Below are 26,876 nucleotides of genomic sequence, written 5' to 3'. Positions count from 1 at the left end.
TGTTCTACCCGCCGGGGCGGTTTCTCCTTTCTCCTAGCCCCGTCTGCCTCCTCCCTTCATTCGGCGGAACCTCTCCCTCACTCTCTGCCAGGCTCGAGTCACTCACCCCTAGGACGCTAGTCACTCTTCCCCGGGAGAAGCGGGGAAAGCGGAGCAGTGAGCTAGACCCCCGGTGGGGGGGCGGTGGAGGAGGGCGTCGATGCGCGCTCGCGCACGCGCGATCGCCGGCAGACCCCGGCCTAAATTGCCGCGGGCCCCCGCGGAGAGGATTTTTTTTTCTTTCGAGCGCGCGCCCATGCGCACGCGCGTTCAGACCCCTGGCCTCGGGGAGTCAGCCGGCTGCGGGGTTGGGGGCCAACCGTTCTATGCGGGGAGCCCTCTCGCAGCATCCGCCAGGTAGCTTCTTAGTCGCTTCCCCTAGCTCAAGGAGCTCCTGAGTGCACAAGCCGTACCGGTCCCTTGTCGGGAGTCCTGTCGCAGGTAACAGGCGCAGCCCATGCTCTGAGACAGAGACACCCTGCCTCCTCCCCGTGCAGGAGGCCCGAGGGTGAGGGGCCCTGGGTGTAGTCGCCTCTCCCCGGCGTAGGCGGCTCCAGAGCTCTGCCTTCGACGGCAGCCACAAGACCCAAGGGCTGCGTAGGGGCCTTGTTATCTTACATTCTTTTGTTGATCGCACATTCCTCAGGGTAACTAGTGTTTGTAGAGTACCTACACCTTGGGAAATTTTGTCCAAATTTAATCCACCTGCTGGCATAACCAAGCAGCGGAATACCCCGCAACACACACTCCTTTTTTAATGTATATTGCCACGCCTCCATAAGAGTTACCGAGGGAATTGACTGGAATCGCAAAGTCCGTAGTCAATACCCTTTGTGCCTCAGCCTGCCTTCTAGGAAGATGTAACATTTGAAGCTGGGAAGCAGATGTTTCTTCCTGGGAGAGCACGTTTTTCCACTCATTCAACAAAAATGGATTAAGCACCTATTCCATGTCAGGTTGGGTGATTATGGAAACACAAGAGAAATCAGACAGACTGGAGTCCTACCTTCATGGAGCTTTCAGTCCAGTAGGGATATCCGGCCACCACTAGACTAAGGCAATGTAGAGCAATACTACCTAAGAGAAATACACCAGGCACTTTGAGCCACCGAGGCAGGAGGATCACTTAAGGCCAGGAGTTGGAGACTGGCGGGATAACATAGCAAGACCCCATCTCTACTAAAAGTCAAAAACTAGCAAGGCGTGGTGGCATGTGGCCATAGTCCCAGCTATTCAAGAGGCTGAGTATTGCTTAAGCCCAGGAGTTTGAGACTGCAGGGAACCATGATTGCACCACTGCACTCCAGCTTGGGCGACAGAGCAGAACCCTGTCTCTTTAAAAAAAAAAAAAAAATTATATTTGTATGTGTGTATTTATGTGTAATGCAAGCCACATATGCAATTTTAAATTTTACATAAACAGGTAAAATTCATTTTATTTATTATTATTTACTTACTTTTTTTTTTTTTTTGCCATGTTGCCAGGCTGGTATTGAACTCTTGGCCTCAAGACATCTTCCTACGTCAGCCTCCCAAAGTGCTGGGATTATAGGTGTGAGCCATCTCACCCAGCTGTGAAATTAATTTTAATACTTTAACCCAAATATATCCAAAATATTATTCCAAGTTAGGTTAATGGAAAAATGTTTTCATTGCTTCAGCTCTACATTTTTTTTTCTTTTTTTTTTTTTGAGATGGAGTCCCACTCTCTCACCAGGCTGGAGTGCAGTGGTGCCACCTCAGCTCCCTGCAACCTCTGACTCCCTGATTCAAGTGATTCTCCTGCCTCAACCTCCCAAGTAGCTGGGATTACAGGCACAACCCCTGACACCCAGCTAATTTTTGTACTTTTAGTAGAGATCGGGTTTCACCATGTTGGCCAGGATAGTCTCAACCTCCTGACCTTGTGATCCACCAGCCTTGGCCTCCCAAAGTGCTGGGATTACAGGCGTGAGCCACCATGCCTGGCCTCAGTTCTGCAATTTAAGTTAATTAAAATCAAATAAAATTAAAATGTTATGAGGCACTAACAAAGATATTCATTTGCAGCATTAGCGAAAGGTTGGAAACTACCCAATGTCCATTAGTAGAAATTTGGATAAATAAATGATAGTTCAGCCACACATTGGAATACCCTGCAGTTAGTAACTGTTGAGAAAAGAAACAGAGTTATATTTATTAACATGACTTAATCTTAAAGCTATATAAGAGGAAAAAAAGGTGAATAACAGTGTATATAGTATATTATCACTTGTTTAAGAAAAATATTTTTGGCTGGGCGCGGTGGCTCAAGCCTGTAATCCCAGCACTTTGGGAAGCCGAGGCGGGTGGATCACAAGGTCAGGAGATCACAAGGTCAGGAGATCACGACTATCCTGGCTAACACAGTGAAACCTCGTCTCTACTAAAAATACAAAAAATTGGCCGGGCGCGGTGGCTCAAGCCTGTAATCCCAGCACTTTGGGAGGCCGAGATGGGCGGATCACGAGGTCAGGAGATGGAGACCATCCTGGCTAACACAGTGAAACCCCGTCTCTACTAAAAATACAAAAAACTAGCCGGGCGTGGTGGCGGGCGCCTGTAGTCCCAGCTACTCGGGAGGCTGAGGCAGGAGAATGGCGTAAACTCGGGAGGCGGAGCTTGCAGTGAGCTGAGATCCGGCCACTGCACTCCAGCCTGGGCGACAGAGCGAGACTCCGTCTCAAAAAAAAAAAAAAAAATACAAAAAATTAGCCAGGCGTAGTGGCAGGCGCCTGTAGTCCCAGCTACTCGGGAGGCTGAGGCAGAGAATGGCGTGAACCCGAGAGGCGGAGCTTGTAGTGAGCCGAGATCACGCCACTGCACTCCAGCCTGGGCGAAAGAGCGAGACTCCATCTCAAAAAAAAAAAAAAAAAAAAAAAAGGAAAATATTTTTTGCCGGGTGCGGTGGCTCAAGCCTGTAATCCCAGCACTTTGGGAGGCCAAGGCAGGTGGATCAGGAGGTCAGGAGATTGAGACCATCCTGGCTAATATGGTGAAACCACGTCTCTACTAAAAAATAGAATTAGCCGGGTATGGTGGCGGATGCCTGTAGTCCCAGCTACTTGGGAGGCTGAGGCAGGAGAATGGCGTGAACCCAGGAGGCGGAGCTTGGAGTGAGCCGAGATCACGCCACTGCACTCCAGCCTGGGTGACAGAGTGAGACTCTTGTCTCAAAAAAAAAAAAAAAAAAGAAGTTGTTTAATTACAGGGAGGATAATAGCTAAGTCATTAGAATAATTGTGAGAGACAAAATAGGCTGGGTGTGGTGGCTGACACCTGTAATCCCAACACTTTGGGAGGCTGAGGCAAATGGATTCTTTGAGTCCAGGAGTTTGAGACCAGCCCGGGCAACATGGTGAAACCCCATCTCTACCAAAAGTACAAAAATTAGCCAGGTGTGGTAGCACTAGCCTGTAGTCCCAGCTACTCAGGAGGCTAAGGCAGGAGGATCACTTGAGCCAGTGAAGTCAAGGCTGCAGTGAGCCAATCGTGCTACTGGACTCCAACTGGGTGACAGAGTGAGGTCCTGTCTCAAAATAAATAAATAAGAATTAAAAGATATGTAAAACCCCTGGTTACTACTTTACAACCTTATCAATCCTGGATACTGTCATTACTTCTCAGGGATCCAGGGTAACTCTTCCATCCAACAGAAACTAGCCCACCCTGTTCATGTATGTTTGTCAGCCTGGAAAATTAATTCTTCCCATTAAGAAAGTTAAATGCATTCCACCCCCAGCCCTAGCTATGCAGCCACCTGAAGGCCAGAGTAGCACTCCCAGGCCCTGGGGACAAACTTGGGCTCCTTATCAGTAATGTCATTCAAAGAACCAAGTAAGCTTAGGTTGCCCCTCTGACTTTACAGTCAACTAATTAGGCCCTTCTGATACCAGCTGGACTTCCTGCACCCCTGTCCCCAGCTGGACTTTCTGCACCCCTGTCCCCAACTGGACTTTCTGCACCCCTGTCCCCAAACGTGAGACCACCTGCAAGGTTATATAATCCATGCAGGGCCCTGTCTGACAGTGTGGCGCACTCATCACCTTCCTTTTGGGTGGCCAGGTCTCCTCGTTATATGTACTCAAAGCACTTCATACTTTTCCTTCTTAAAACTGAATTTAATTTGCAATTTAATTTGAGAAAATTAAAAGTTGCAGAAAAGTTCTACAGGATAATATAACCCATCACCTAGAATTTCCCACTGTAATCCATTTTATATCTCTTCTTTGATGACCGTAAGCTCTAGGGAGCAAGAAACCTGCCTGGATCCCCTCACACACACATATAACAGAACACATTGGAGCCAACGAGTGAGCCAATGGGAGCCCAGGGGCCTGACCGTGTCGTGGAGTGCAGCGCCCCCTAGAGTCAACTCTCTTTAACAAGACAAACCTCGTGGGAGGATTGCCTTTCTTCAGGCCATCAAGAACACTGTACCTTACAGTGGACTGGTGCTAAGAAAAGAAATATAGTTCCAGTGTCAACACCCAGTCATGGACCTGGTTTGTCTCCGCAGTCAGCAGGAATAACATTTGTTGGTTCTAAATACCCTTCAAGCTAAATTGACCACAGAGCTTGAATTCTCCCATTAGATGATCTTTGCGTTAAGATATTAAACAATCGGCCGGTCATGGTGGCTCACGCCTGTAATCCCAGCACTTTAGGAGGCTGAGGCGGGTGGATCACCTGAGGTCAGGAGTTCGAGACCAGCCTGGCCAACATGGTAAAACTCCGTCTCTACTAAAAAAAAAAAAAAAAAAAAATTAGCTGGGCATGGTGGTGCATGCCTGTAATCCCAGCTACTCAGGAGGCTGAGGCAGGAGAATCGCGTGAACTCCGGAGGCGGGGGTCACAGTGAGCCGAGATAGCGCCATGACACTCCAGCCTGGGCGACAGAGTGAGACTCCATCTCAAAAAAACAAAAAATAAAAAGTAAAATATTAAATAATCAAGACTGTTGGGATTAAAGCATCTGGAGCTCACTACAGACTTGCTCTTAAGGACAGGTACTGGGATTAGGGAGTTGAATCTCATCCTCTGAGGCTAATCCAAGGAAACTGGTCTATGATATGCGAAAGAGTAGCAAATAGATAAACAAGGAAATAAACATAAAGGGCCAGGTGCAGTGGCTCATGCCTGTAATCCCAGCACTTTCGGAGGCTGAGGCAGGCGGATCGCTTGAGCCCAAGAGTTCGAGACCACCTAAGCAACATAGTGAAACCCTGTCTCTACAAAAAGTTTTTAAAAAATTAGCCAGGCGTGGGGGTGCATGCCTGTGTTCCCAACTACTTAGGAGGGTGAGGCGGGAGGATTGCTTGAGCCCAGGAGTTCGAGACTGCAGTGAACTGTGACTCCACCACTGCACTCCAGCCTGGGCAACAGAGCAAGACTCTGTCTCAAAAAAACAAAGAAAAAAAATCACATAAAATTAAATAAACATAGAGATTTGGGGTTTGAAAGTCCTCCTTCTCACTCTTCACCTAGAAATATTCCCTGAAATAGTCCCAACCAATTGCTCTTTGTAGGCTGGTCAAGAGAAGTGGGACCCAGTGGAGGTATTTGGAATAATGGGAAGTGATGGCAGTGACTGCAAATTTGATACAAATGACTGCTCTCTCAGCAGCTCTGAGGCCGCAAGAAGGGGCCAGTGGGGTAACTCTGAGTTGTGGTGGTTGTTTGGGGGTTTTCTTTGGTGTTTTTTTGTTTTGTGTTGTTTTGTTTTTGAGATGGAGTCTCACCTTGTCGCCCAGGCTGAAATGCAGTGGTGCAGTCTCAGCTCACTGCAACTTCTGCCTCCTGCAACTTCAAGCAATTCTCTGCCTCAGGCTCCTGAGTAGCTGAGATTACAGGCACCCTCCACCATGCCTGGCAAATTTTTGTTATTTTTAGTAGATATAGGGTTTCACCATGTTGGTCAAGCTGGTCTTGAACTCCTGACCTCGTGATCCACCCACCTCGGCCTCCCAAAGTGCTGGGATTATAGGCGTGAGCCACCACCACACCTGGCTTTTTTTTTTTTTTTTTTTTGAGACAGGATTTTGCTCTGTCGCCCAGGCTGGCATGCAGTGGGGCCATCATAACTGACTGCAGCCTCAACCTCCTGAGCTCAAGTGATCCTCCCACCTCAGCCTCCCAGACAGCTAGGACTACAGGCACATGGCACCACGCCTGGCTACTTTATTTTTTGTAGAGACAGGGTCTCACTATGTTGCCCAGGCTGGCCTTGAACTTCTGGCCGCAAGCGAGTGAGCCTCCCACTTTGGCCTGGGGAAACGCCCATAGGGGCCTCCACTGCTGTGCAGGATCTGAAGCAGATCATCTGGAGCCTGAAAGGCGTTCAGAATGAGCAGCAAGTGCAGGGTTGAGTGGAACTGAATGGAGACAGCGATCGCAGGAGGGCAGCATGCAGTTTGGGGAGCATGGAAAGAGACAGGATGCTGTGTGCTGCCAGCCAGTACCAAGTTCCCACTGTGAGTGGATCTGTGGATCAGAGAGCCTTCTTAGCATCAGCCAACAAAACCTCTTCCTCCTCTGATATAGTGGAAGAATCCTGAACTGTGGATTGATCTTAGTCTTTTTTTTTTTTTTTTTTTGAGACAGAGTCTTGTGCTATCAACGAGGCTAGAGTGCAGTGGCGTGATCTTGGCTCACTGCAACCTCTGCCTCCTGTGTTCAAGCGATTCTCCTGTCTCAGCCTCCCGAGTAGATGGAATTACAGGCACCCACCACTGCGCCCGGCTAATTTTTGTATTTTTAGTAGAGACGGGGTTTCACCATGTTGGCCAGGCTGGTCTCAAACTCCTGACCTCATGATCCACCCGCCTTGGCCTCCTAAAGTGCTGGGATTACAAGTGTGAGCCACTGTACCCGGTGGATCTTAGTCTTGATCTGCCCTTTGTAGACTCAAACACATCCCTTTTCCTCTTTGAGTTCATGTTCCTCTTTTGTACAACGGAGATGATGATATCTGCCTCTCAGGATTCTTTTAAGAACTAAGGAAATGATTGATGTTGAAAGCTTTTCCTTGGGCTCTCACCCACTGTATGCATGTGAGATGATGATGATAAGTTTTGCCTGCTGCTTTCCCCTACTGCAAATCCAGTGAGCAAGTCTCTCTGGTAACACAGAGCCTCGGCTTAGCCATACCAGAAGGTGGGTTCTGCTGACCTTGCTTCAGGAAGCCCAGGCCAAATGACTTGGGACTCCACCAGTTCTCTTTTTTGTTTGTTTGTTTGTTTGTTTTTTCTTTTTTTCTTTTCTCCACCAGTTCTCTAAACCAGTGTTTTTCTTTTCTTTTCTTTTTTTTTTTTTTTTTGAGACGGAGTCTCGCTCTGTCGCCCAAGCTGGAGTGCAGTGGCCGGATCTCAGCTCACTGCAAGCTCCGCCTCCCGGGTTCACGCCAATCTCCTGCCTCAGCCTCCCGAGTAGCTGGGACTACAGGCGCCTGCCACCTCGCCCAGCTAGTTTTTTGTACTTTTTAGTAGAGACGGGGTTTCACCGTGTTAGCCAGGATGGTCTCGATCTCCTGACCTTGTGATCCGCCCGCCTCGGCCTCCCAAAGTGCTGGGATTACAGGCTTGAGCCACTGCGCCCGGCCTAAACCAGTGTTTTTCACACTTTGGTTATTGTTGAAGCAAGGTGCAACAGTTCATGCCTGTAATCCCAGCGCTTTGGGAAGCCAAGGCTTTGAGAAGCCAAAGCTTGAGGCCAGGAGTTAGAGACCAGCCTGGACAGCATAGTGACACCCCCTCATCCCTACCCCACCCCCACTCCCATCTCTACAAAAATGGAAACAAAAAAACAAAATAGGCCAGGCGTGGTGGCTTATGCCTGAAATTCCAGCATTTTGGGAGGCCAAGGTGGGAGGATCACTTGTGACCAGGAGCTCAAGGCCAGCCCGGGTAACACAATGAGACCCTGTCTTCACAAAAACAAAACAAAGAAACAAAAATTAGCCAGGTGTGGTGGCACATGCCTGTAGTCCTAGCATGTGGGAGGCTGAAGTGGGAGGATCACTTGAGTTCTGGAGCTCTGGAGTTCAAAGCTGCCGTGAGCTATGATAATGCCACTGCACTACCGTCTGGGGAACAGAGCAAAACCCTGTCTCTTTTTCTTTTTGAGACTGAATCTCACTCTTGCCAAGGCTGGGGTGCAGTGGTACAATCTCAGCTTACTGCAGCCTCCACCTCCTGGGTTCAAGTGACTCTCCTGCCTCAGCCTCCTGAATAGCTGGGATTACAGGCGCCTGCCACAACACCCAGCTAATTTTTGTATTTTTAGTAGAGACGGGGTTTCACCATGTTGGCCAGGCTAGTCTCGAACTCTTGACCTCAGGTGACCTATCCTTCTCAGCCTCCCAAAGTGCTGGGATTACAGGCGTGAACCACTGCGCCCGGCCAAAACCCTATATCTTAAAAACAAAACAACAACAACAATAACTAATTGATGGGCCTTAATCTCAGAATTTCCAATTGAGTAGGTCTGGGGTGGGGCCCAATAATTTGCATTTCTAACGAGTTCCCACTATTTCTCTTTTTTTTTTTTTTTTTTTTTTTTTTTTTTTTTGTTGTTGTTGAGACGGAGGCTGGAGTGCAGTGGCCGGATCTCAGCTCACTGCAAGCTCCGCCTCCCGGGTTTACGCCATTCTCCTGCCTCAGCCTCCCGAGAAGCTGGGACTACAGGCGCCCGCCACCTCGCCCGGCTAGTTTTTTGTATTTTTAGTAGAGACGGGGTTTCACTGTGTTCGCCAGGATGGTCTCGATCTCCTGACCTCGTGATCCGCCCGTCTCGGCCTCCCAAAGTGCTGGGATTACAGGCTTGAGCCACCGCGCCTGGCCCCCACTATTTCTCTAAACCGATGAAGTTCTTTTGCATCTGGCAGGCAAGGTTGGCCTCCGTTGCCCTCTGCTGGCCAGACTATAAATTTAACTGTCATGTTTCCAGAGCAGCTGAAAAGCACAAAGTCTGAGTTGGAAGGAAATAGAGTGGTCACCTGTCTGAGAACTAGGCCAGCCTTCAAGCAGAAGTCGTGTTTGTCACTACAGAGTATGCTTAAAAGGGTTTTCACATAAATTATCCTATTTAATCTTTGCAGCAATTCTGTAACATAAGCAACAGTGGCATTTTCATTTTACAAATGAGGAAAAACTAGCCCATTGTCCCACCAGTAGTAACAGATTTCCTGACAGGGGGGTATGTTAAAAGTAATTCACTGTACAACCAGGAAAAGTAGAGGTTTGTCCTCATGAAGGCCAAAGAAAAGGGGACGGGGACGAGGACAATGAACAGCAGATGTACCTCCTGTAAGAGAGCTACCTGGCCGGGCGCGGTGGCTCAAGCCTGTAATCCCAGCACTTTGGGAGGCCGAGACGGGCGGATCACGAGGTCAGGAGATCGAGACCATCCTGGCTAACACGGTGAAACCCCGTCTCTACTAAAAACTACAAAAAACTAGCCGGGTGACGTGGCAGCGCCTGTAGTCCCAGCTACCCGGGAGGCTGAGGCAGGAGAATGGCGTGAACCCGGGAGATGGAGCTTGCAGTGAGCTGAGATCCAGCCACAGCACTCCAGCCTGGGTGACAGAGCGAGACTCCGTCTCAAAAAAAAAAAAAAAAAAAAAAAAAGAGAGAGAGAGCTACCTGAGGCCGGGCTTGGTGGCTGATGCCTGTAATCCCAGCACTTTGGGAGGCTGAGGTGGGTGGATAATCTGAGGTCAGGAGCTCAAGACCAGCCTGGCCAACATGGTGAAAACCCATCTCTACTAAAAACACAAAATTAGCCGGGCGTGGTGGTGCATACCTGTAATCCCAGCTACCCGGAGGCTGAGGCAGGAGAATGGCGTGAACCCGGGAGATGGAGCTTGCAGTGAGCTGAGATCCAGCCACAGCACTCCAGCCTGGGTGACAGAGTGAGACTCCGTCTCAAAAAAAAAAAAAAAAAAAAAAAAAAAAGAGAGAGAGAGAGCTACCTGAGGCCGGGCTTGGTGGCTGATGCCTGTAATCCCAGCACTTTGGGAGGCTGAGGTGGGTAGATAATCTGAGGTCAGGAGCTCAAGACCACCTGGCCAACATGGTGAAAACCCATCTCTACTAAAAACACAAAATTAGCCGGGCGTGGTGGTGCATACCTGTAATCCCAGCTACTCAGGAGGCTGAGGCAGGAGAATGGCGTGAACCCAGGAGGCAGAGGTTACAGTGAGCCGAGATTGCACCATTGCACTCCAGCCTGGGCAACCAGAGTGAAACTCCGTCTTAAAAAAAAAAAAAGGAGCTTACCTGATTCCACGGGGTCAGGGAAACCTACAAAGCCAAATGGCTGGATCCTCTCTCCATATGTGCTAGCTGGGGCTGACTCTTAGTCCTGGGTGCCCTGTATCTCCGTTTCCTATTTCAGCAGTCAGGCTCGAATGCCAGTAGAATCACCCAGGGAGCACATTGCAAGTGGAGGTTCCTGGGTCCTACTTCCACGGTTCTGATTCAGTAGGTCTAGGGGAGGAGCCCAGGAATATGCATTTTGACACCTACAGGTCGGTGTTGTGGCTCACACCTGTATTCCCAGCACTTTGGGAGGCTAAAGCTGGAACCCAGGAGTTCAAGACCAGCCTGGGCAACAAAGCAAAACCCCATCTCTACAAAAAAAAAGTTTGAAAAGTTAGCCAGGCATGGTGGTGCATACCTGTGGTCCCAGCTTCTTGGAAGGCTGAGGCAGGAGGATCACTTGATTTTTTAATATTTATTTATTTATTTATTTTGAGACAGAGTCTCACTCTGTCGCGCAGGCTGGAGTGCAGTGGCGTGATCTCGGCTCACTGCAAGCTCCGCCTCCCGGGGTCAAGCCATTCTCCTGCCTCAGCCTCCTGAGTAGCTGGGACTACAGGTGCCGCCACCACGCCTGGCTAATTTTTTGTATTTTTAGTAGAGACTGGGTTTCACTGTGTTAGCCAGGATGGTCTCAATCTCCTGACCTTGTGATCTGCCCATCTCGGCCTCCCAAAGTACTGGGATGACAGGCATGAGCCACCACGCCCAGCTTTATTTTTTTTTAAACTTACCCCCAGGTGGCCAGACGGTGGTGGCTCACGCCTGTCATCCCAGCACTTTGGGAGGCCAAGGTGGGTGAATCACCTGAGGTCAGGAGCTCAAGACCAGCCTGACCAACATGGTGAAACCGCATCTCTACTAAAAATACAAAAGTTAGCTGGACGTGGTGGCACGTGCCTGTAATCCCAGCTACTCAGGAGGCTGAGGCAGGAGAATCACTTGAACCTGGGAGGCAGAGGTTGCAGTGAGCCAAGATTGGGCCACTGCACTCCAGCCTGGGTGACAGAGTGAGACTCTGTCTCAAAATTAATTAATTAATTAAAATTTAAAAAATCAAGTGATCCTCCTGCCTCAGCCTTCCAAGTAGCTGGGACCACAGGCACGCACCAGCCTGGGTGACAGAGCGAGACTCTGTCTCAAAAATAGATAAATAAATAAATAAATAAAACAAAATAAAACTTACCCCCAGGAATCCTGGTTCAGGAGGTCCAGGGACCATACTTTGAGACCCCACAGTCTTCACAAAATGCTCTCCGGACACAACACAAAATGTGAAGGACTATTATTTGCCTGTGAGGGTATTCTTTCCCAGCCCCCTCTCGGTTTCTCTGCTTCTCTCACCCATTTATGTTACTGGGTTACAATAGGAACACGCTAAGATTCACTCCCCATTTGCTGTCTCCAAGCCTCAGTTTTCTCATCTATAAAATGAGATAATGCCTACCTTACTGGGCTGTAGAGTGGATAAAATGAGAAGGTATGTCTTGTGCACAGTTTCTGACTTTCAGAAGGTGTTCAATAGACATGAGTTCATTGTTCTTGCCTTCTGATTCCTAGCTTCTCGGAAAGTGGCAGTGACTAAGCTGGGCTCTTTTGGATTCCCACAGGTTTTTAAGCAACGGTCCTCAGGAGGGCCAAGGGAATCTTATGGCGACATCTTCCCCCAGGCTCATTCCCCTGTGGAAAGATTTAAAACTCCTCCTAAATGACACCATAAATGAAAGCAAGGTAATGTATACGTAGGACATAAACACATTATAGGTTGGCTGCTACCTTACAGTCATGAGCATTTCAGAAGAGCCACAGATTGTCCTTGAGAATAGGAAGCAAACAAGGTATATTATAAAGATAGTCATTACCTTAGCAGGAGGTAGGCCATCAATTGCCATGAGTCACAGACTTCTCGCAAGGACATTTTGATAGTGGAAAGTGGACACTCTGAAGCATTGTCAGAGGAACTGACCTTCTGGAAAGAGAGTTTTTCTATTTTTTTATTTTATTTCTTTTGAGATGCAATCTCGCTCTGTCACCTAGGCTGGAGTGCAGTGGGGCAATCTTGGCTCACTGCAACCTTTGCCCCCGGGTTCAAGTGATTCTCCTGCCTCAGCCTCCCAAGTAGCTGGGACTACAGGCACACGCCACCATGCCTGGCTAAGTTTTTGTATTTTTAATAGAGATGGGGTTTCACCATGTTGCCCAGGCTGGTCAGGCTGAGCTCCTGAGCTCAGGCCATCTGCTGCGTTGGCCTCCCAAAGTGCTGGGATCACAGGTGTGAGCCACCACACCTGGCTGAGAGATTTTTTAAAACAGAGGAGACACCAGAGAGAACAGTTGCCAATCTCAGTTTTGCTATGGTTGGCTCTGCATAAAAGGATCCCAGGGCCAGGCATGGTGGCTTATGCCTGTAATCTCAGCACTTTGGGAGGCCAAGGTAGGTAGATCACCTGAGCTCAGGAGTTTGAGACCACGCTGGGCAACATGGTGAAACCCCGTCTCTACTAAAAATATAAAATATTAGCCAGGTGTGGTAGACTGCACCTGTAGTTGCAGCTACTTGGGAGACTGAGGCAAGAGAATCGCATGGAACCCAGGAGGCGAAGGTTGCAATGAGCCGAAATCAGGCCACTGAACTCCAGCCTGGGGCCGCAGAGTGAGACTGTGTCTCAAAAAACAAAACAAAAAAAAATTTACAGGATCCCAGATGCATGTTTCATAGCACATGCTCTATCACCGTGGGAATATATATATATATGGTATAAATGCTTGTCCTCTGTCAAATTTAAAGGCCAGATAGGGTGTCCCAAGAGTCTCACTTAGTGCAGCTTTAAGCTTCAGTAACTTAGAGCTGCACTGATGCACTGACTTTGGGAGACTCTGCTATATTCCATGTGGGTGTAAGGTGATGTACTTGCCTGACTATTCTGTTAAAGATTGTGTCTTTTATGGTACATGTACCTTCTAGACACAAGCAAGAATGTTAAAGGGGGCTGGATGCAGTAGCTCATGCCTGTAATCCCAGCACTTTGAGAGGCCGAGGCGGGTGGATCACCTGAGGTCTAGAGTTCGAGACCAGCCCGGCCAACATGGTGAAACTCCATCTCTACTAAATATACAAAAAATTAGCAGGGCCTGGTGGTGCGTGCCTGTAGTCCCAGCTACTTGAGAGGCTGAAGCAGGAGAATCGCTTGAACCTGGGAGGCGGAGGTTGCAGTGAGCTGAGATCACGCTACTGCACTCCAGCCTGGGCAACACAGCGAGACTCCATCTTTTTTTTTTTTTTTTTTTTTTTGAGACGGAGTCTCGCTCTGTCGCCCAGGCTGGAGTGCAGTGGCCGGATCTCAGCTCACTGCAAGCTCCGCCTCCCGGGTTTACGCCATTCTCCTGCCTCAGCCTCCCGAGTAGCTGGGACTACAGGCGCCCGCCATCTCGCCCGGCTAATTTTTTGTATATTTTAGTAGAGACGGGGTTTCACCGTGTTAGCCAGGATGGTCTCGATCTCCTGACCTCGTGATCCGCCCGTCTCGGCCTCCCAAAGTGCTGGGATTACAGGCTTGAGCCACCGCGCCCGGCCCGAGACTCCATCTTAAAAAAAAAAAAAAAAGGAATGTTAGAGGGCAGGCATGGCTAACTTCATGTTGAAAAGAACATCATTTTCCCGTGTTCACACTATAAAATTTGCACACAGAGGCTCTGCAGGGTTGTGTTCTCTCCTGCATTGGGGGATTTGTTACATGCTTGTGAAGTATAGCTGTCCCACAGGTGGTAAGTTATGCACGTGTGAGTGTAACAGGAGTAGGTCGTTCGGGTGGGAGGCATGACTTTGGGAACTCCTCCAACTGTGACTTGTGCGAGAATATATTTAGTGCCTCTGTGCCCTAGCCTCTTAGTTTATGCCACACCTCTCTCCAGCAACCTTCAGAAGACCCAAAGAATAGCCTAGTTGTGCTGAGCGACCGGTCCCAGATACTGTTCAAAGAGTCTCGCTATCCTCAAAAAATGCCGTGTGTATGTTATTACTTCAGTGATGCCCATTTCTTCACCTCCCTCTCTTGGGTGACATCGAGCACAAAAGAAATACAGGTAAGACTGCCTTTCTTCCCCTTCTTGGCCCGTTGTCCCAGGGCCATGCCCATATAGCTCTTAGCCCAGATTGACAAAGGAAGATATTCCCCATGAATTAATGTGGTCTGGAACCAGAAATCTCTCCTCATCCTTTCTCCAATTATAGTCCCCATGTTGAGTGGGTTGTATGGTTCCCCCGAAGTAAACCAAGGTTAGGAAAAGGGTCCTAGGCTTCCTGCCTCTACTGTATTTCCAGTTCCCATCACCAGGGGATAAAATCACTCAAGAGTCCTCCAACTCCTCCTTCACACAAAACTTGGGGAAATAAGGGAATATTCTACACTACTATCAGTTCTAGGCAGTTTCTTTTCTTTTTTTTGTTTTTTTGAGACGGAGTCTCGCTCTGTCACCCAGGCTGGAGTGCATTGGCTCACTGCAACCTCTGCCTCCCAAATTCAAACGATTCTCCTGCCTCAGCCTCCTGAGTAGCTGGAATTAGAGGCGCCGGTCACCATGCCCAGCTAATTTTTGTATTTTTAGTAGAGATGGGTTTTCACCATGTTGGCCAGGCTGGTCTCGAACTCCTGACCTCAGGTGATCCACCTGCCTCGGCCTCCCAAAGTGCTGGGATTACAGGTATGAGCCACCGCGCCTGGCCTAGGCAGTGTCCATCTTATTCTCTTCTAGGCTGTAGTGTGGATGAAGAGCAAAACTGAGGACATGATTGAGAAAAGAATATTCTCCATGACTGAACAATTGCCACCCATCCAGTCCATGGTCCACACAGGTTCCTTTCATATCCTCGTGGTCTACTGTGGTGACCTGATCCTGCGACTCTTTGGGGACCACTTTCGGGCATTCAAACCCCTGGGTAAAGTGCACTGCCGCTTCAACATCAGCTGCCTCTGCTATGACCCGGAAATGAAAATGCTTCTCTCTGGCATCCTGGGAGCAGTGGTGACCTGGGTCATTGAGCAAAGTGGCACGGGCCTCCATATAGCCCACATGGTCTCCATGCCAGGTGATGAGCTGGTTCAGGACATCGTGCTGAATGGTCCCAATGGCTCCCTCCTGGCCCTGTGTGAGACGGTGGTGAGGGTCCTGATGCGCCAGGGCAAGGGTCAGCTGGGAGAGGTAAAGAGGTTCACGTCCACCAGCAGCGGCTCCTCCATCACCTGCTGCTTCACCTGTTTTGATCAGGGCTTTCTCTATGCTGGAAACCAAGCTGGGGAAATCCAAGTTTGGAACCTCCAGCAGGGCCATCCGCTCCACAGTTTCCAGGCCCATCACTCAGGAGTGATCTGTATCCGCAGCCGACCAGAGGCCCACACCCTGCTCACAGCTGGCAGTGACAGCCTAATCAAGGAGTGGAACCTGACTTCAGGGAGCCTGCTTCGGCGGCTAGAGCTTGGCGAGGAGCTGTACCGGCTCCAGTTTATTGGCAGCATTACTTTCTTCTGCCAAACTGCCCATAGTTTTTCCTTGCGCTGCCTGCCCTGCTTCTACAGCCTCTTCAATGTCTGTGGCTCTGCTCCCCAGCAGTTGCGTCGGGTCTACTGTGGAAATAACTGGTTCCGGATCCTGTGTACTACCGAGGATGGCTTGTTGCGCTTTGTGTCCCCAATAACAGGGGACCTTCTGGTTATCACCTGGCCCTTCTCAATCGTGGACCGGGCTGTGGATTGGGCCTACGACCCAGGTAAAGAGGAGCTCTTTGTAGCAACAGGCGGCTCAGAGGTTCTGGTATTTGACACAACCCGCTGCCCTTGCCCAGCCAAGTATCTTTTAGGCACCTCATCAAATTCTCAGGACTTTGTACAATGCCTGGCTTATGGGCATTTCAACTTGGGGCGGGGTCTAGAGGGACTGATCTTCTCTGGGCACCAGAGTGGTGTGATAAGAGTGCTGTCCCAGCACAGCTGTGCTCGATTAGAAAAATTCATGCACTTTGGTGCTGTACTGGCACTCTCCACGCTGTCTGGAGGGATTTTTGGTGGCCAAGGAAACTCTCTGCTCTGTTCCTATGGAATGGATGACTACGTGCACCTGTCAGAAGCTGTGCTTGATGGGGTTAAAGTACAACTGCAGCCTCTCGCCAGCATCCTCAGCAGCTGTCACCTAACACATCTGATACTCTTGCCCAAGTCTGTGGGTGCCATCACAGAGACAAACTGCCTGCGTCTCTGGAAGTTCCATGATTTTATGTCCTCTGGGTCACAGAATGGCTTGAAATTCATAGAAACGCTGCCTCTGCACCTGTGTGCCATCACATCCTTTGATGTCTGCCTCTCCTTGAGTCTTTTCGTCACAGGTTCTGCCGATGGCTCTGTTCGGATCTGGGACTTCCATGGCAGACTCATAGCCATTCTGGACTCATCACTGCACTTTGGCCCACTCTGTTTTGCAAATGACCGGGGTGACCTGCTTGTGACTTTTAACCAGAGTCTTTACCTAGTGTCCTGTTTAAAATTGCTTCCCCCAGCCCTGCTGACTCGCCTTTCCTTTATGAGCATATCAGATGAAGTACTGGAAATCCCTAAGCCTTTCATACCAAGCTTCTTCTTCTCCTTTGAGACCATGTTTGTGCCCAAGTACATCTACCTTGGAAAAGCACAACAGAAATTAGTGGGTCTGGAGAACCTTGTCAACAAGCGGGCCATTGCCTTTGACCATTCTGTGCCACATGTGATAGAAGAAGATGAGGAAGGGAGCCCAGTGTTACTGCGTTCCTCCATGCGTTATTCTTTGCAGGACATGGAAGATTGGACACAGATGAGTAAACGTTACCAACGCCATTATGCGCTTCCTCCCCAACTACAACTGACTAGCTGGGATGGACTCAACCCCTATCAGATATTGCGATACTACTTTGGTCATGGGCGGGAATGGCTTTTTGCCCCTGATTGCTATATCCCCAATTCAGTGATTCGTGCCCGTCTTTGGCCAGAGGGCACCCCAATATATCTACAGTGCAACCTGCATGCACCCCAGCGGGAGCTGGAATGGGACAGGTCTCAAGAATTCTTTTTCTGGCACAGCAAGGTAAGAACTGTAAGTAATATAGAATATCCAGAGAAGGAGGATGAACACTTCCTAGAAATGAGACTTTCCAAGGATATAACCTACAGCGTCCTTACAGATGGAGCAAACCGAAGTTGGCTGGGAAGAAAGATGAGTGAAACAGCCATTAATAGCATGATTGAGACAATACTCAATATTATGGTCCATGCTTCCTTGCTGAAGTACCAGTACTGTGTTGGTGCACTAGGGCAAATCTTTGCCTCTTACCAGGTGTCTCCAGCCCTACGCTCTGAGACAGCCCGTCGGCTACTGGATGATACAACCAATTCCAACCCGCTGATCCGAGAACTAGCTTGGGAAGGGCTGAAGCGTCTAGGAATGATTACTCATCTTTTTGCCATGCCTCTGGCTCAGGGATTAATGGACAAGGATGAAAGAGTGAGGGTCAAGACTCTAAGCCTCATGGCTGAGATTGGAATCCACTCTAGGACCTCACTCTTACAGCTGATCCAGAAACAAGAGACTTTTCGGGAGATGCAGTACGTTTGTGCTTCCCTCAATTCTTCACCCCATTCCCCATTTTCCCCCTCCTTTCTTTTGCTATTTCTTCATCCCTGTTTATTAATTCTTCCTGACGTTTCTTCTTTCTCATAGCCTTTGCTCATTCCTAGATGACTATTCTTGACAATTCCCTGTTCCCTCCTCCTCCTCCTTCTCTTCCTTCTTTTTTTGAGACAGGGTCTTATTCTGTTGCTCAGGCTGGAGTATAGTGGTGCAATCTTGGCTCACTGCAACCTCTGCTTCCCAGGCTCAAGCAATCCTCCTGCCACAGCCTCCTCAGTAGCTGGGGCTACAAGCATGCACCACCACACTGGCTAATTTTTTGTAGAGACAGAGTCTCACTATATTGCCCAGACTGGTCTCGAACTCCTGAGCTCAAGCAATCTTCCTGCCACCTTGGCCTCCCAAAGTGCTAGGAGTACAGGCATGAGCCACCACACCTGGCCTGCTCACCCCTTTCTCCATTGCTTTTCCTATATGTCCGCTACCTCTTCAAGTTCCATTTTCATCCTTTTCGCCTGTTTCTACAGCCTCCAATACAGATCATTCCATTTATTGCCATCTTGGCTTCCTAGATAGTTTCTTTTGTCTCAGCCATTATTTTCCATATGCCGTCTCTCTTGGCCACTTTGCCAAGCCTCCTGCCTGTTCCACAGCCGTTTTGTTCTTCCCATTCTCCCTTTTGTTCCTGACTCAGCATAGTCCTTCTTCTCCTTTGACTTTCATAGGCAAGAGATGATCGGGGAGGAACCTCTAGACCATCTGCTGGGGATGCGGGCCACAGATCTCCAAATCCTTTCCACTCAAGTGGAGCAGAGATTGAATGAAAACCTGACTCTGTCACATAGAGATGAAAAGCCGGCTTTTTCTTTAGATGTCTCAAAGGCTTCTGAACTTAAATCCTTCTCCGTGAAACCTCCTACAGTTTCTGAAGAATCTGAAGTGGCCATCAAGCACAGCAAAGGCCACAGACGAGGCCGAGCAGTGGCCAAAAAGCGTAGTATGTAAAGGGTAATCTGGTCCATGCCTCAGGGTCCTCAAGAGGCAGGGTAGTTAGGGTTAAAGTGGATCAAGAGATACTAGGTGGGCTGGCCAGACACAATGGCTCACGCCTGTAATCCCAGCACTTTGGGATGCTGAGGCGGGTGGATCACTCGAGGTCAGGAGCTTGAGACCAGCCCGGCCAATATGGTGAAACCCCGTCTCTACTGGAAATACAAAAATTGGCCAGGCACGATGGTGGGTGACTGTAATCCCAGCTACTCGAGAGGCTGAGGTGGGAGAATCACTTGAACCCAGGAGGTGGAGGTTGCAGTGAGCCGAGATGGTGCCACTGCACTCCAGCCTGGGTGACAGAGCAAAACTCCATCTCAGAAAAAAAAAAAAAAAAAAGAGATACCAGGTGGGAAGAGAGATAAGTGGAAAGATCTCATCATAGAAAAGACACTCTCAGATGGGGGACTAGGGGAGGGATAGCATTAGGAGAAATACCTAATGTAGATGACGGGTTGATGGGTGCAGCAAACCACCATGGCACCTGTATACCTATGTAACAAAACTGCACGTTCTGCACATGTATCCCAGAACTTAAAGTATAATTTTTTTTTTTTTTTTTTTTTTGAGATGGAGTCTCGCTCTGTCGCCCAGGCTGGAGTGCAGTGGCTGGATCTCAGCTCACTGCAAGCTCCACCTCCCAGGTTCATGCCATTCTCCTGCCTCAGCCTCCCGAGTAGCTGGGACTACAGGCGCCGCCACCTCGCCCGGCTAGTTCTTTGTATTTTTTAGTAGAGACGGGGTTTCACCGTGTTAGCCAGGATGGTCTCGATCTCCTGACCTCGTGATCCGCCCGTCTTGGCCTCCCAAATTGCTGGGATTACAGGCTTGAGCCACCGCGCCCGGCCTAAAGTATAATTTTTTTTAAAAAGTGTATAGATAAGGAAATTATAGTGTATTCATAAAATGAATACTACTGTGATAAAAAAGAGTGATACATGCAACAACATGGAAGAATCTCAAAAACTGTTGAAAGAAAACACAAAAGAGCACATTTTTAAATTATCCTATTTATTTGGAATTCTAAAAAAGGCAAATGAATCTACAGTCACAGAAAGCAGATCAGTTGTTGCCTAGGGCCAGGGGTTAAGGGTAGATAGATGTTGACTGGGACACTATGTAGGAGGGAATTTAGGAGGATAATAGAAATGCCTTATATCCTGATTGTAATTGCAATAGTTACAAGAGTGTATACATTTTTCAAACTCATCAAATTGTTTGCTTAAAGTGGGTATATCATATGTAAATTATACCTCAATAAAATTGATTTTTATGAAAGCAATGAAGAAATAAAAGACTTTCTAAGGAAGGATCCACTCAAACTCAGGAAGACTCTAAGGCCTAGCTCTCTAAGATTTGGCAGGAGTAGGGGGCTAGGAATAAAGCAAAGAGAATGCTTTTTTTTTTTTTTTTTTTTTTTAAGGCCTCAGCTCTCTTTGTTGCCAGTTCTTTTATGACAGTTCTTCTTAGCTCACACCTAATATTGGGAAAGGTTTCATTTAGCTTCCCATACTTTGCTTACCTCCACCTCTCCATTTTTCCTACAGGCCGAAAATGGTTGCGGGGTCTCAAGAAGACGAAAGAGAGAGACTCTAAACATATGATCACTGAGCCAGGCCTGTTAGAGGATGAAAGTGGGACTGAGGCTGCACCAGTTGAGATGGAGGAAGCATCCGTCCATTCCAAATGGTCTTCAAGCATCAGTGTAATAAAGCTCTTAAAAGATGTTGACTCTCAGGGGAAAGATATCTCAAAGGATCACGTTGCATTGACCCTGAAGATGCTGCGGAAAATACGTGACAAAAGAGACAAGAAAGCAAGAGCTCAGAAACTCAAAAAGAAGCACAAGAAGAAGGGAAAAGAAGCCAAAGTTATAACTGAGAAACCTACACCTCCTGTAATGGGACAGCCAGTTATTAAAAAGGTTAAAATTCTAGGGCGGGGAGCCTCCGGAATATCTGGCCGCAGGTCAACCGCTGGAGATAGCTTATCATGGCGGGACGATCTATGTCGTCTTATGACCCTGAGGATATCTGGTTCCCAAACAAAAATGTCAGAAAATCTAAACACTGAGCTAGTGACATTTGCTCAGGAGATGCTGGTAGATAGGCACCCCAGTTGGGAACTCTTTCAGGAGATCTGCCCCCTGTTGAAGAAAGAAAGTAAAGTTCTGCTTGAGGACCTTGATTGGGATGTAGTCCCGCCAGAGGAGAAACCAATTTTTATCCATGAAGAAGCAATTAGAGAGGACATGATACAAGGTGTGACAGAAGAGGTGATCAGACACGAAGTGATGCCAAGGGAAGAAGAACAAGCACAAAAGAAAGCAAAAGACATGCCGGGCTTGGAGGAAACCCAAGTGATTTTGAACAAGGGCAAGAAAAAGAAAGTTATTTTTTTAGAACCAGGTGATGTAACCAAGGGAAAACAAATATCAAAGAAAGAAACGAAGAAAACCTTTCAGAAGTCACCTAAGCAAGAGAGGAAAGCTGTCCAGCAGGAAAGAAAAGTAGGAAAAACAAAGAGGGAAATGCCCAAAGAAGAGAGGGATATGAGGGAGGAAGTGAAGGAAATGGCCACACTAGAGAAGAAAGTGGTTGAACGAGAAGAAAAACCAGTTATGATTGAGAGGACAACATCTTGGCAGGACTGGAAAAAGTCCTGGGATGAGTGGAAACAGGTCCATGGTGAGACAAGGAAATCCTGGAAGGCATGGAAGGAAGACTGGGAGAAGAGGCTTCTTCAGGAAGAGGAGAAACTACACCAGGCTGGAGAGAAGCTATCCCCGGAGGAGGAAATGCTTCAGGAGGACAAGAAGCTGAAATGGAAGGAGTGGAAACAAGTCTGGGAAAATATGTTGCCATCTGAATCCAAGGAGCAACTGTACAAGGATGCGGAAGAAGTGACTTTGGAGGAAGAAGTGACTTTGGAGGAAGAATTGTCTCGGAAGGAGGAAGAAAAAGAAGAGCAGGTCACAGAAGAGCAGAGACAGATCCAAGAAGAACACAAACGGGCCAGAATACACAGGAAACAAGCCCGAGCTGAAAAAAAACGAGCCCAAGAAGAGAGGAAATTAGCACAAGAAGAAGAGAAACTTGCACAAGAAGAGAGACAGTTGGCCCAGGAAGAGAGAAAACTGGCCCAGGCGTATGTTAAAATAACCCAGGATGACAGGGAAATGGCCCAGGCAGACGGTAAGTTTGCCCAGAAAGAGGAAACACTGGCCCGAAGAGGGGAGAAGCTAAGCCAGGAGGCGGAGAAATTGGCCCAGAAAAGGAAGAAACTGTCCAAGAAATGGGTGAAAGTGGCTAGAGAAGAAGAGAAACTAGCAAAGAAAGAAGGGAAACTGGCCGAGGTAAAAAACATATTCGTCCAGAAAGTGGAAGAACTGGCCCAGAGGGAACAAAATCTGGACTGGCAAGAAAAGGAGCTGGCCCAGGAATTGGAGGAATTGGAATGGGATATGGAAGAACTGTCTTGGAAAGAAGAGGAACTGAATCAGGAAGAGGAGAAACTGATTGAGGAAAAGAAGAAACTGGCTGAGGAAGAGAAGACATTGGTCTGGCAAAGGGAGAAACTGTCTGAAGAAGAGACAAAACTGACCCAGGAAGAAGAGTTGCTGATCCAGGAAGAGGAGAAACTGGCCCAGCACAAGGAAAAAATGCCTGAGGAAGAGGAAAGACTGGGACGGAAAAGGGAGCAATTGATTAAGAAGAAGATAAAACTGGCCCGGAAAAGGAAAAGATGGATCAACAGCATGGAAGAACTCACAAAGAACAAGATGATACTGTACCAGAAGAAGAATCTGGCTCAGGAAAAGAAGAATCTGGCCCAGGAGAAGGAAAAATTGGCTCAGAGGAAAGAGAACCTACTCTATAACAAAGAAAGACTCACCCAAAGCAGAAAGAAATTAGTGCAAGTAAAGAACAAATTGGGAATGTTCAAGAAGACACTGGCTCAGGTAGCAGAGAAGCTGACACAGAAAGAGGAGACCGTGATCAAGAAGAAGGAGAAACTGACTGAAACAGAGAAAAAATTGGTCCAAGTAGAGGATAGTCTGGCCGAGAAACAGGAGAAATTGGCCCAGGAAAAAATGAAATTAGCTCTGGAGAAGGCAATGGTCCAAGGAAAGAAACGGCTCAGAGGAGAGTTGGATATTGTTAAGGAAGAAAAGGCATTGAACCTGAAAATGAAAAGACTGGCTGAGGAGAAGATGAGACTGGTTGAGGGAAAGGAAACACTGTCTAAGGGAGAGACTCCAGAAACTTCAAGACAAAGAAAAATGACTAAAGTTGAACAAGAACTACTTGAGAGGAAATTGTCACTAGAGGAGAAGATACTGCTACATGAAGACAGGATACTGGCCATGGAGGAAAGGGAAATTGCCAAAGGAAAACTGGAATTTACTAGAGGACGGAGAATATTTGTCCAGGGGCAAAGAAAGTTAGCCAAGGCTGAAAGGAAGTTGATTAAAAAAAAGGAGAGCCTTTCCAAGGAACCAGCAAAACTAAACAAAATCTTAAAGGCACTTCAAAGACTAACCAGGGATGAAAGGAAACTAACACAGGAAGAAATAAAAATGACAAAGATAAAGAGGTCACTCTTTGTTAAGGAGAGCAGACTGAGAACAGAACAGAGTAAGCTGGATATCAAAGAGTGGGATTTTTCTGAAAACCATCAGAACTGACTAAAGATGAGAAGAAACTGGCTCGGAAGCAGAGAAAACTGGCCAAGGAAATGAGGAGAATGATAAACAAAGAAGAAAAAATGACTGAGGAAGAGAGCAAATTGGCCAGAAGGCATTCAGAAGTCATACTGGATGATGAAGAGGAAGGAGGAATAGAAGAAGAAGAGGTAATCCCATTCCTTAAACAAAGGTGGAGAAAGAGGAAAGAAGCCAAGAGAGTTGACAAACCAAAGAAAAAGTTTTCCAGTCAAGTGGATGAAGTGGAAAGTGAAGAGCATTTTTCTGAAGAAATGGAAAGCCTGTTAGATGAACTAGAGAAGCAAGAGAGTTTGTCTTCTGAGGAGGAGGAGGAAAGGGAGGAAGAGGAGGAAAGGGAGAGGGAGGAGGAGGAAAGTGAGGAAGAGGAGGAAAAGGAGGAGGAGGAGGAAGAGGAGGAGGAGGAGGAAGGGGAGGAGAAGCAAGTGGAGAAAGAAGAGGAGGAGGAGAAGAAGAAAAAAAAGGAAAAGAAGAAAGAGGAGGTTCAGGAGAAGGAAGAAGTGTATGAGGAGAAAGAAGAAATTACGAGTGAGGAAGAGATAGAAAGTTTGAGTGATGAGGAAGAGGAAGAGGAGAGCGGCTCATTGGAAGAGGTGGACAGGGAAAAAGACACTTTAAAAAAAGAAAAACTATTTAAGTTACAAGAACAAAGAAGAAAGGTCCTAAGAGAAAGGGAAAGAGTCCTTTCCATTGGAAAAGGAGTTCCTCATGTCAAAGATGGGGCTGTAAGACTAGGAGTTCTAAAAAGCCCTTTGAAGAAACTGATGTCAAGAGCTCTGGAGATGAAAGAAAAAATACCAGTGCCAGTGCCAGAGAAACAAATATCCTGGGAAGATAAAAAGGCCACAGTAGTTGAAATACCCAGGAAATTCTCAGGGACAATGGATAAAGAAAGAGAAGTGATGGGAAAATATGAACCCATACCTCCACATGTTTTGGGTACAGTTTTGGAGTCCCAAGCACAGGACTTAAAGACCCCATTTATGTCCCACATATTAAGGAGGACCGTGGAAGGTCAGGAACTCCAACACAAGCCACTGGGTGCCTGGTGGAAGTGGTTTCTGCAGCATCCACCTCTGATGGGACAGACTGAGGTACAGTTACCTCTCTTCCAAATCCCGGCTAAGGAACAACATGCAGATGAAAGCCTCTCAGATGTAGAGTGGATCCGCCATGTCCTAGAACGAATGGAAGCAGGAGAACAGCTTTCCAGGGATGGTTTCCACAGACTATGCCAGCTGCTCAAAGACCTGGTCTCAAAGGGAAACTTAGAATGGCTGAATCTGGCCAAACTTGAAGCCATTGTGTACCGTCACAGGCAGGCCCTGGAGTCACGAGGCACAAGGATCTCAAAACCCACTGGAGAGTCCATGAGTCCAAAATACCAGAAAGTGATTCCTCCTATAAAGGCAAAGGAAAAGGAGAGCTGGCCAAAACCTTTGGCTGTCCCCACACAAAAGTCCCCATTAGCTACCAAGAGGATTCTAGACCCAAGGGCTAAAAATTGGCATCTTCTAGGAGAGCCTTACAGAAGTGAGAGGGCACAGCAGATATCCATTGCTCACAAGGAGATGGAAATGCAATACTTTTATCCTGCCACAAGAGACATTTTTCCAAGTGCCCATGCCTCTGTGGAAAAACAAACCCTGGCACTGATGTTTCAAAGGGACTTCTGGGATTTTAAGGATAAACGCAGATTTCCCAGATTGCCCAAATTAGAGAAGAAGATACAGCCCATTTCTAAAAAGAAGGAAGAGTTGCCTTTGTGGGAGACGTTTGTGGCACTGTACCATGTTTTGCGGATGCTGCAGCAGCGATGTGCAAAAGACAGCACTGCTTGGATGGAACAGTTCTACCAGCTCATGGACCTGTACCAACTTAAGTCCCCCAGAATCCAGAAGCTGCTTCAAGAGCTGCTAATGAGAGAGGAACCTCAACCCCAAGAGATCATCTATGAAGAGGCCCTAAAAGCCACAGAGCTAGTTCCCGGGGAACGGCTGTTCTGCTGCCTGTTTTGTGGCAGTTCTCATACTCCCAGAAGTCCTCAGGAGTTTCAGGGTGTGGTACCCCTCCCTTGGCAGAACTGTGTGCGCACCATCCTTCCCGTGGGCATTGCCCGGTATGGGATCTTAGAACTTGCCTGGAAAAGCCTGCCGGAAGCTGATCTTCATCTCACCAAGGCATTGACACACACCGTTGCTCCCACTTTCTAATTTGGGACTGACTGGAGGTTGGGACTTTTCATTGCCAAATGGAGAAAGTCCTAGTCACCAGGATCTAGACCTTCATCTCTCTCTCTCTCTCTCTTTTTTTTTTTTTTTTTTTTTTGAGATGGGGTTTCACTCTTGTTGCCCAGACTGGAGTGCAATGACATGATCTCAGCTCACTGCAACCTCCGCCTCCCAGGTTCAAGCAAATCTCCTGCCTCAGCCTCCCGAGTAGCTGGGATTACAGGCATGAGTCACCGCGCCCAGACCTAGACCTTCATCTCTAGGCCCACACAGAGGTAGGGCCAGGTCGAAGCCCTTTCCCACCTCTGGAAACACAGCTTCTATATGTGGAATAAAGAGGAGGTTCTTGTTTGCAACAAGCACTTTGATGTGTTCTTTCCCAGCAAACTTTGGTTCCCCAGGAAGGTAGCCAGGGAAACGACTTACTCACGTACTCCTGAGATGGGGGAAAGCTTCCCAAAAGACAGGGGTGCCCACTGTGTGGATGTGTTGAGGCAGACAAGTCCTTGTCCTCTTCATTCCTTCCCACCATCCTCCCCAAGTACTCTAAGAAGGAAAGTACCAGACACAAAAATTAATGTATATTTGGCATGAATTTGAGAGGTATTGATATGGTGGAAAGAGAATGGGCTTTAGAATCAGAAAATGTAACATTCTGTCCCTTAGTATTTGGGGTCCTACAGTGGGGCTGACTCTATTTTTCTGATTGTAGTTCTGCATGCTGATGACTTGAGTTCCAGATAGCAGGAATGGTGGGTGTTGAGGAGATTCTCAGAGTAAAGGAATAATCTTCAACAAGTTTTAGCCAGTACCACCTCCACCTGGTGACTTCATCACTGGATGGCA

At 47.9% G+C, this 26,876-nt stretch overlaps 1 protein-coding gene across 1 annotated transcript; it reads left to right on the top strand.

The window, feature by feature from the left end:
- Window positions 1-332: 332 nt before the first annotated feature.
- WDR87 (WD repeat domain 87) lies at window positions 333-26,876 on the top strand. The gene is given in 7 exon segments (XM_033226043.1): window positions 333-480; window positions 11,987-12,107; window positions 14,289-14,459; window positions 15,129-18,001; window positions 18,752-19,023; window positions 20,624-23,749; window positions 23,752-26,876. Coding segments are annotated over 6 exon segments (8,784 nt in total). The 5' UTR covers window positions 333-480; window positions 11,987-12,026; the 3' UTR covers window positions 26,013-26,876.

This window comes from Trachypithecus francoisi, unplaced genomic scaffold (assembly GCF_009764315.1).
Source record: "Trachypithecus francoisi isolate TF-2019V2 unplaced genomic scaffold, Tfra_2.0 Lachesis_group12, whole genome shotgun sequence".
NCBI classification, from domain to species: Eukaryota; Metazoa; Chordata; class Mammalia; order Primates; family Cercopithecidae; genus Trachypithecus; species Trachypithecus francoisi.
The sequence above is the reverse complement of the archived record's forward strand: the minus strand, read 5'-3'. Positions and strand labels throughout refer to the sequence as shown.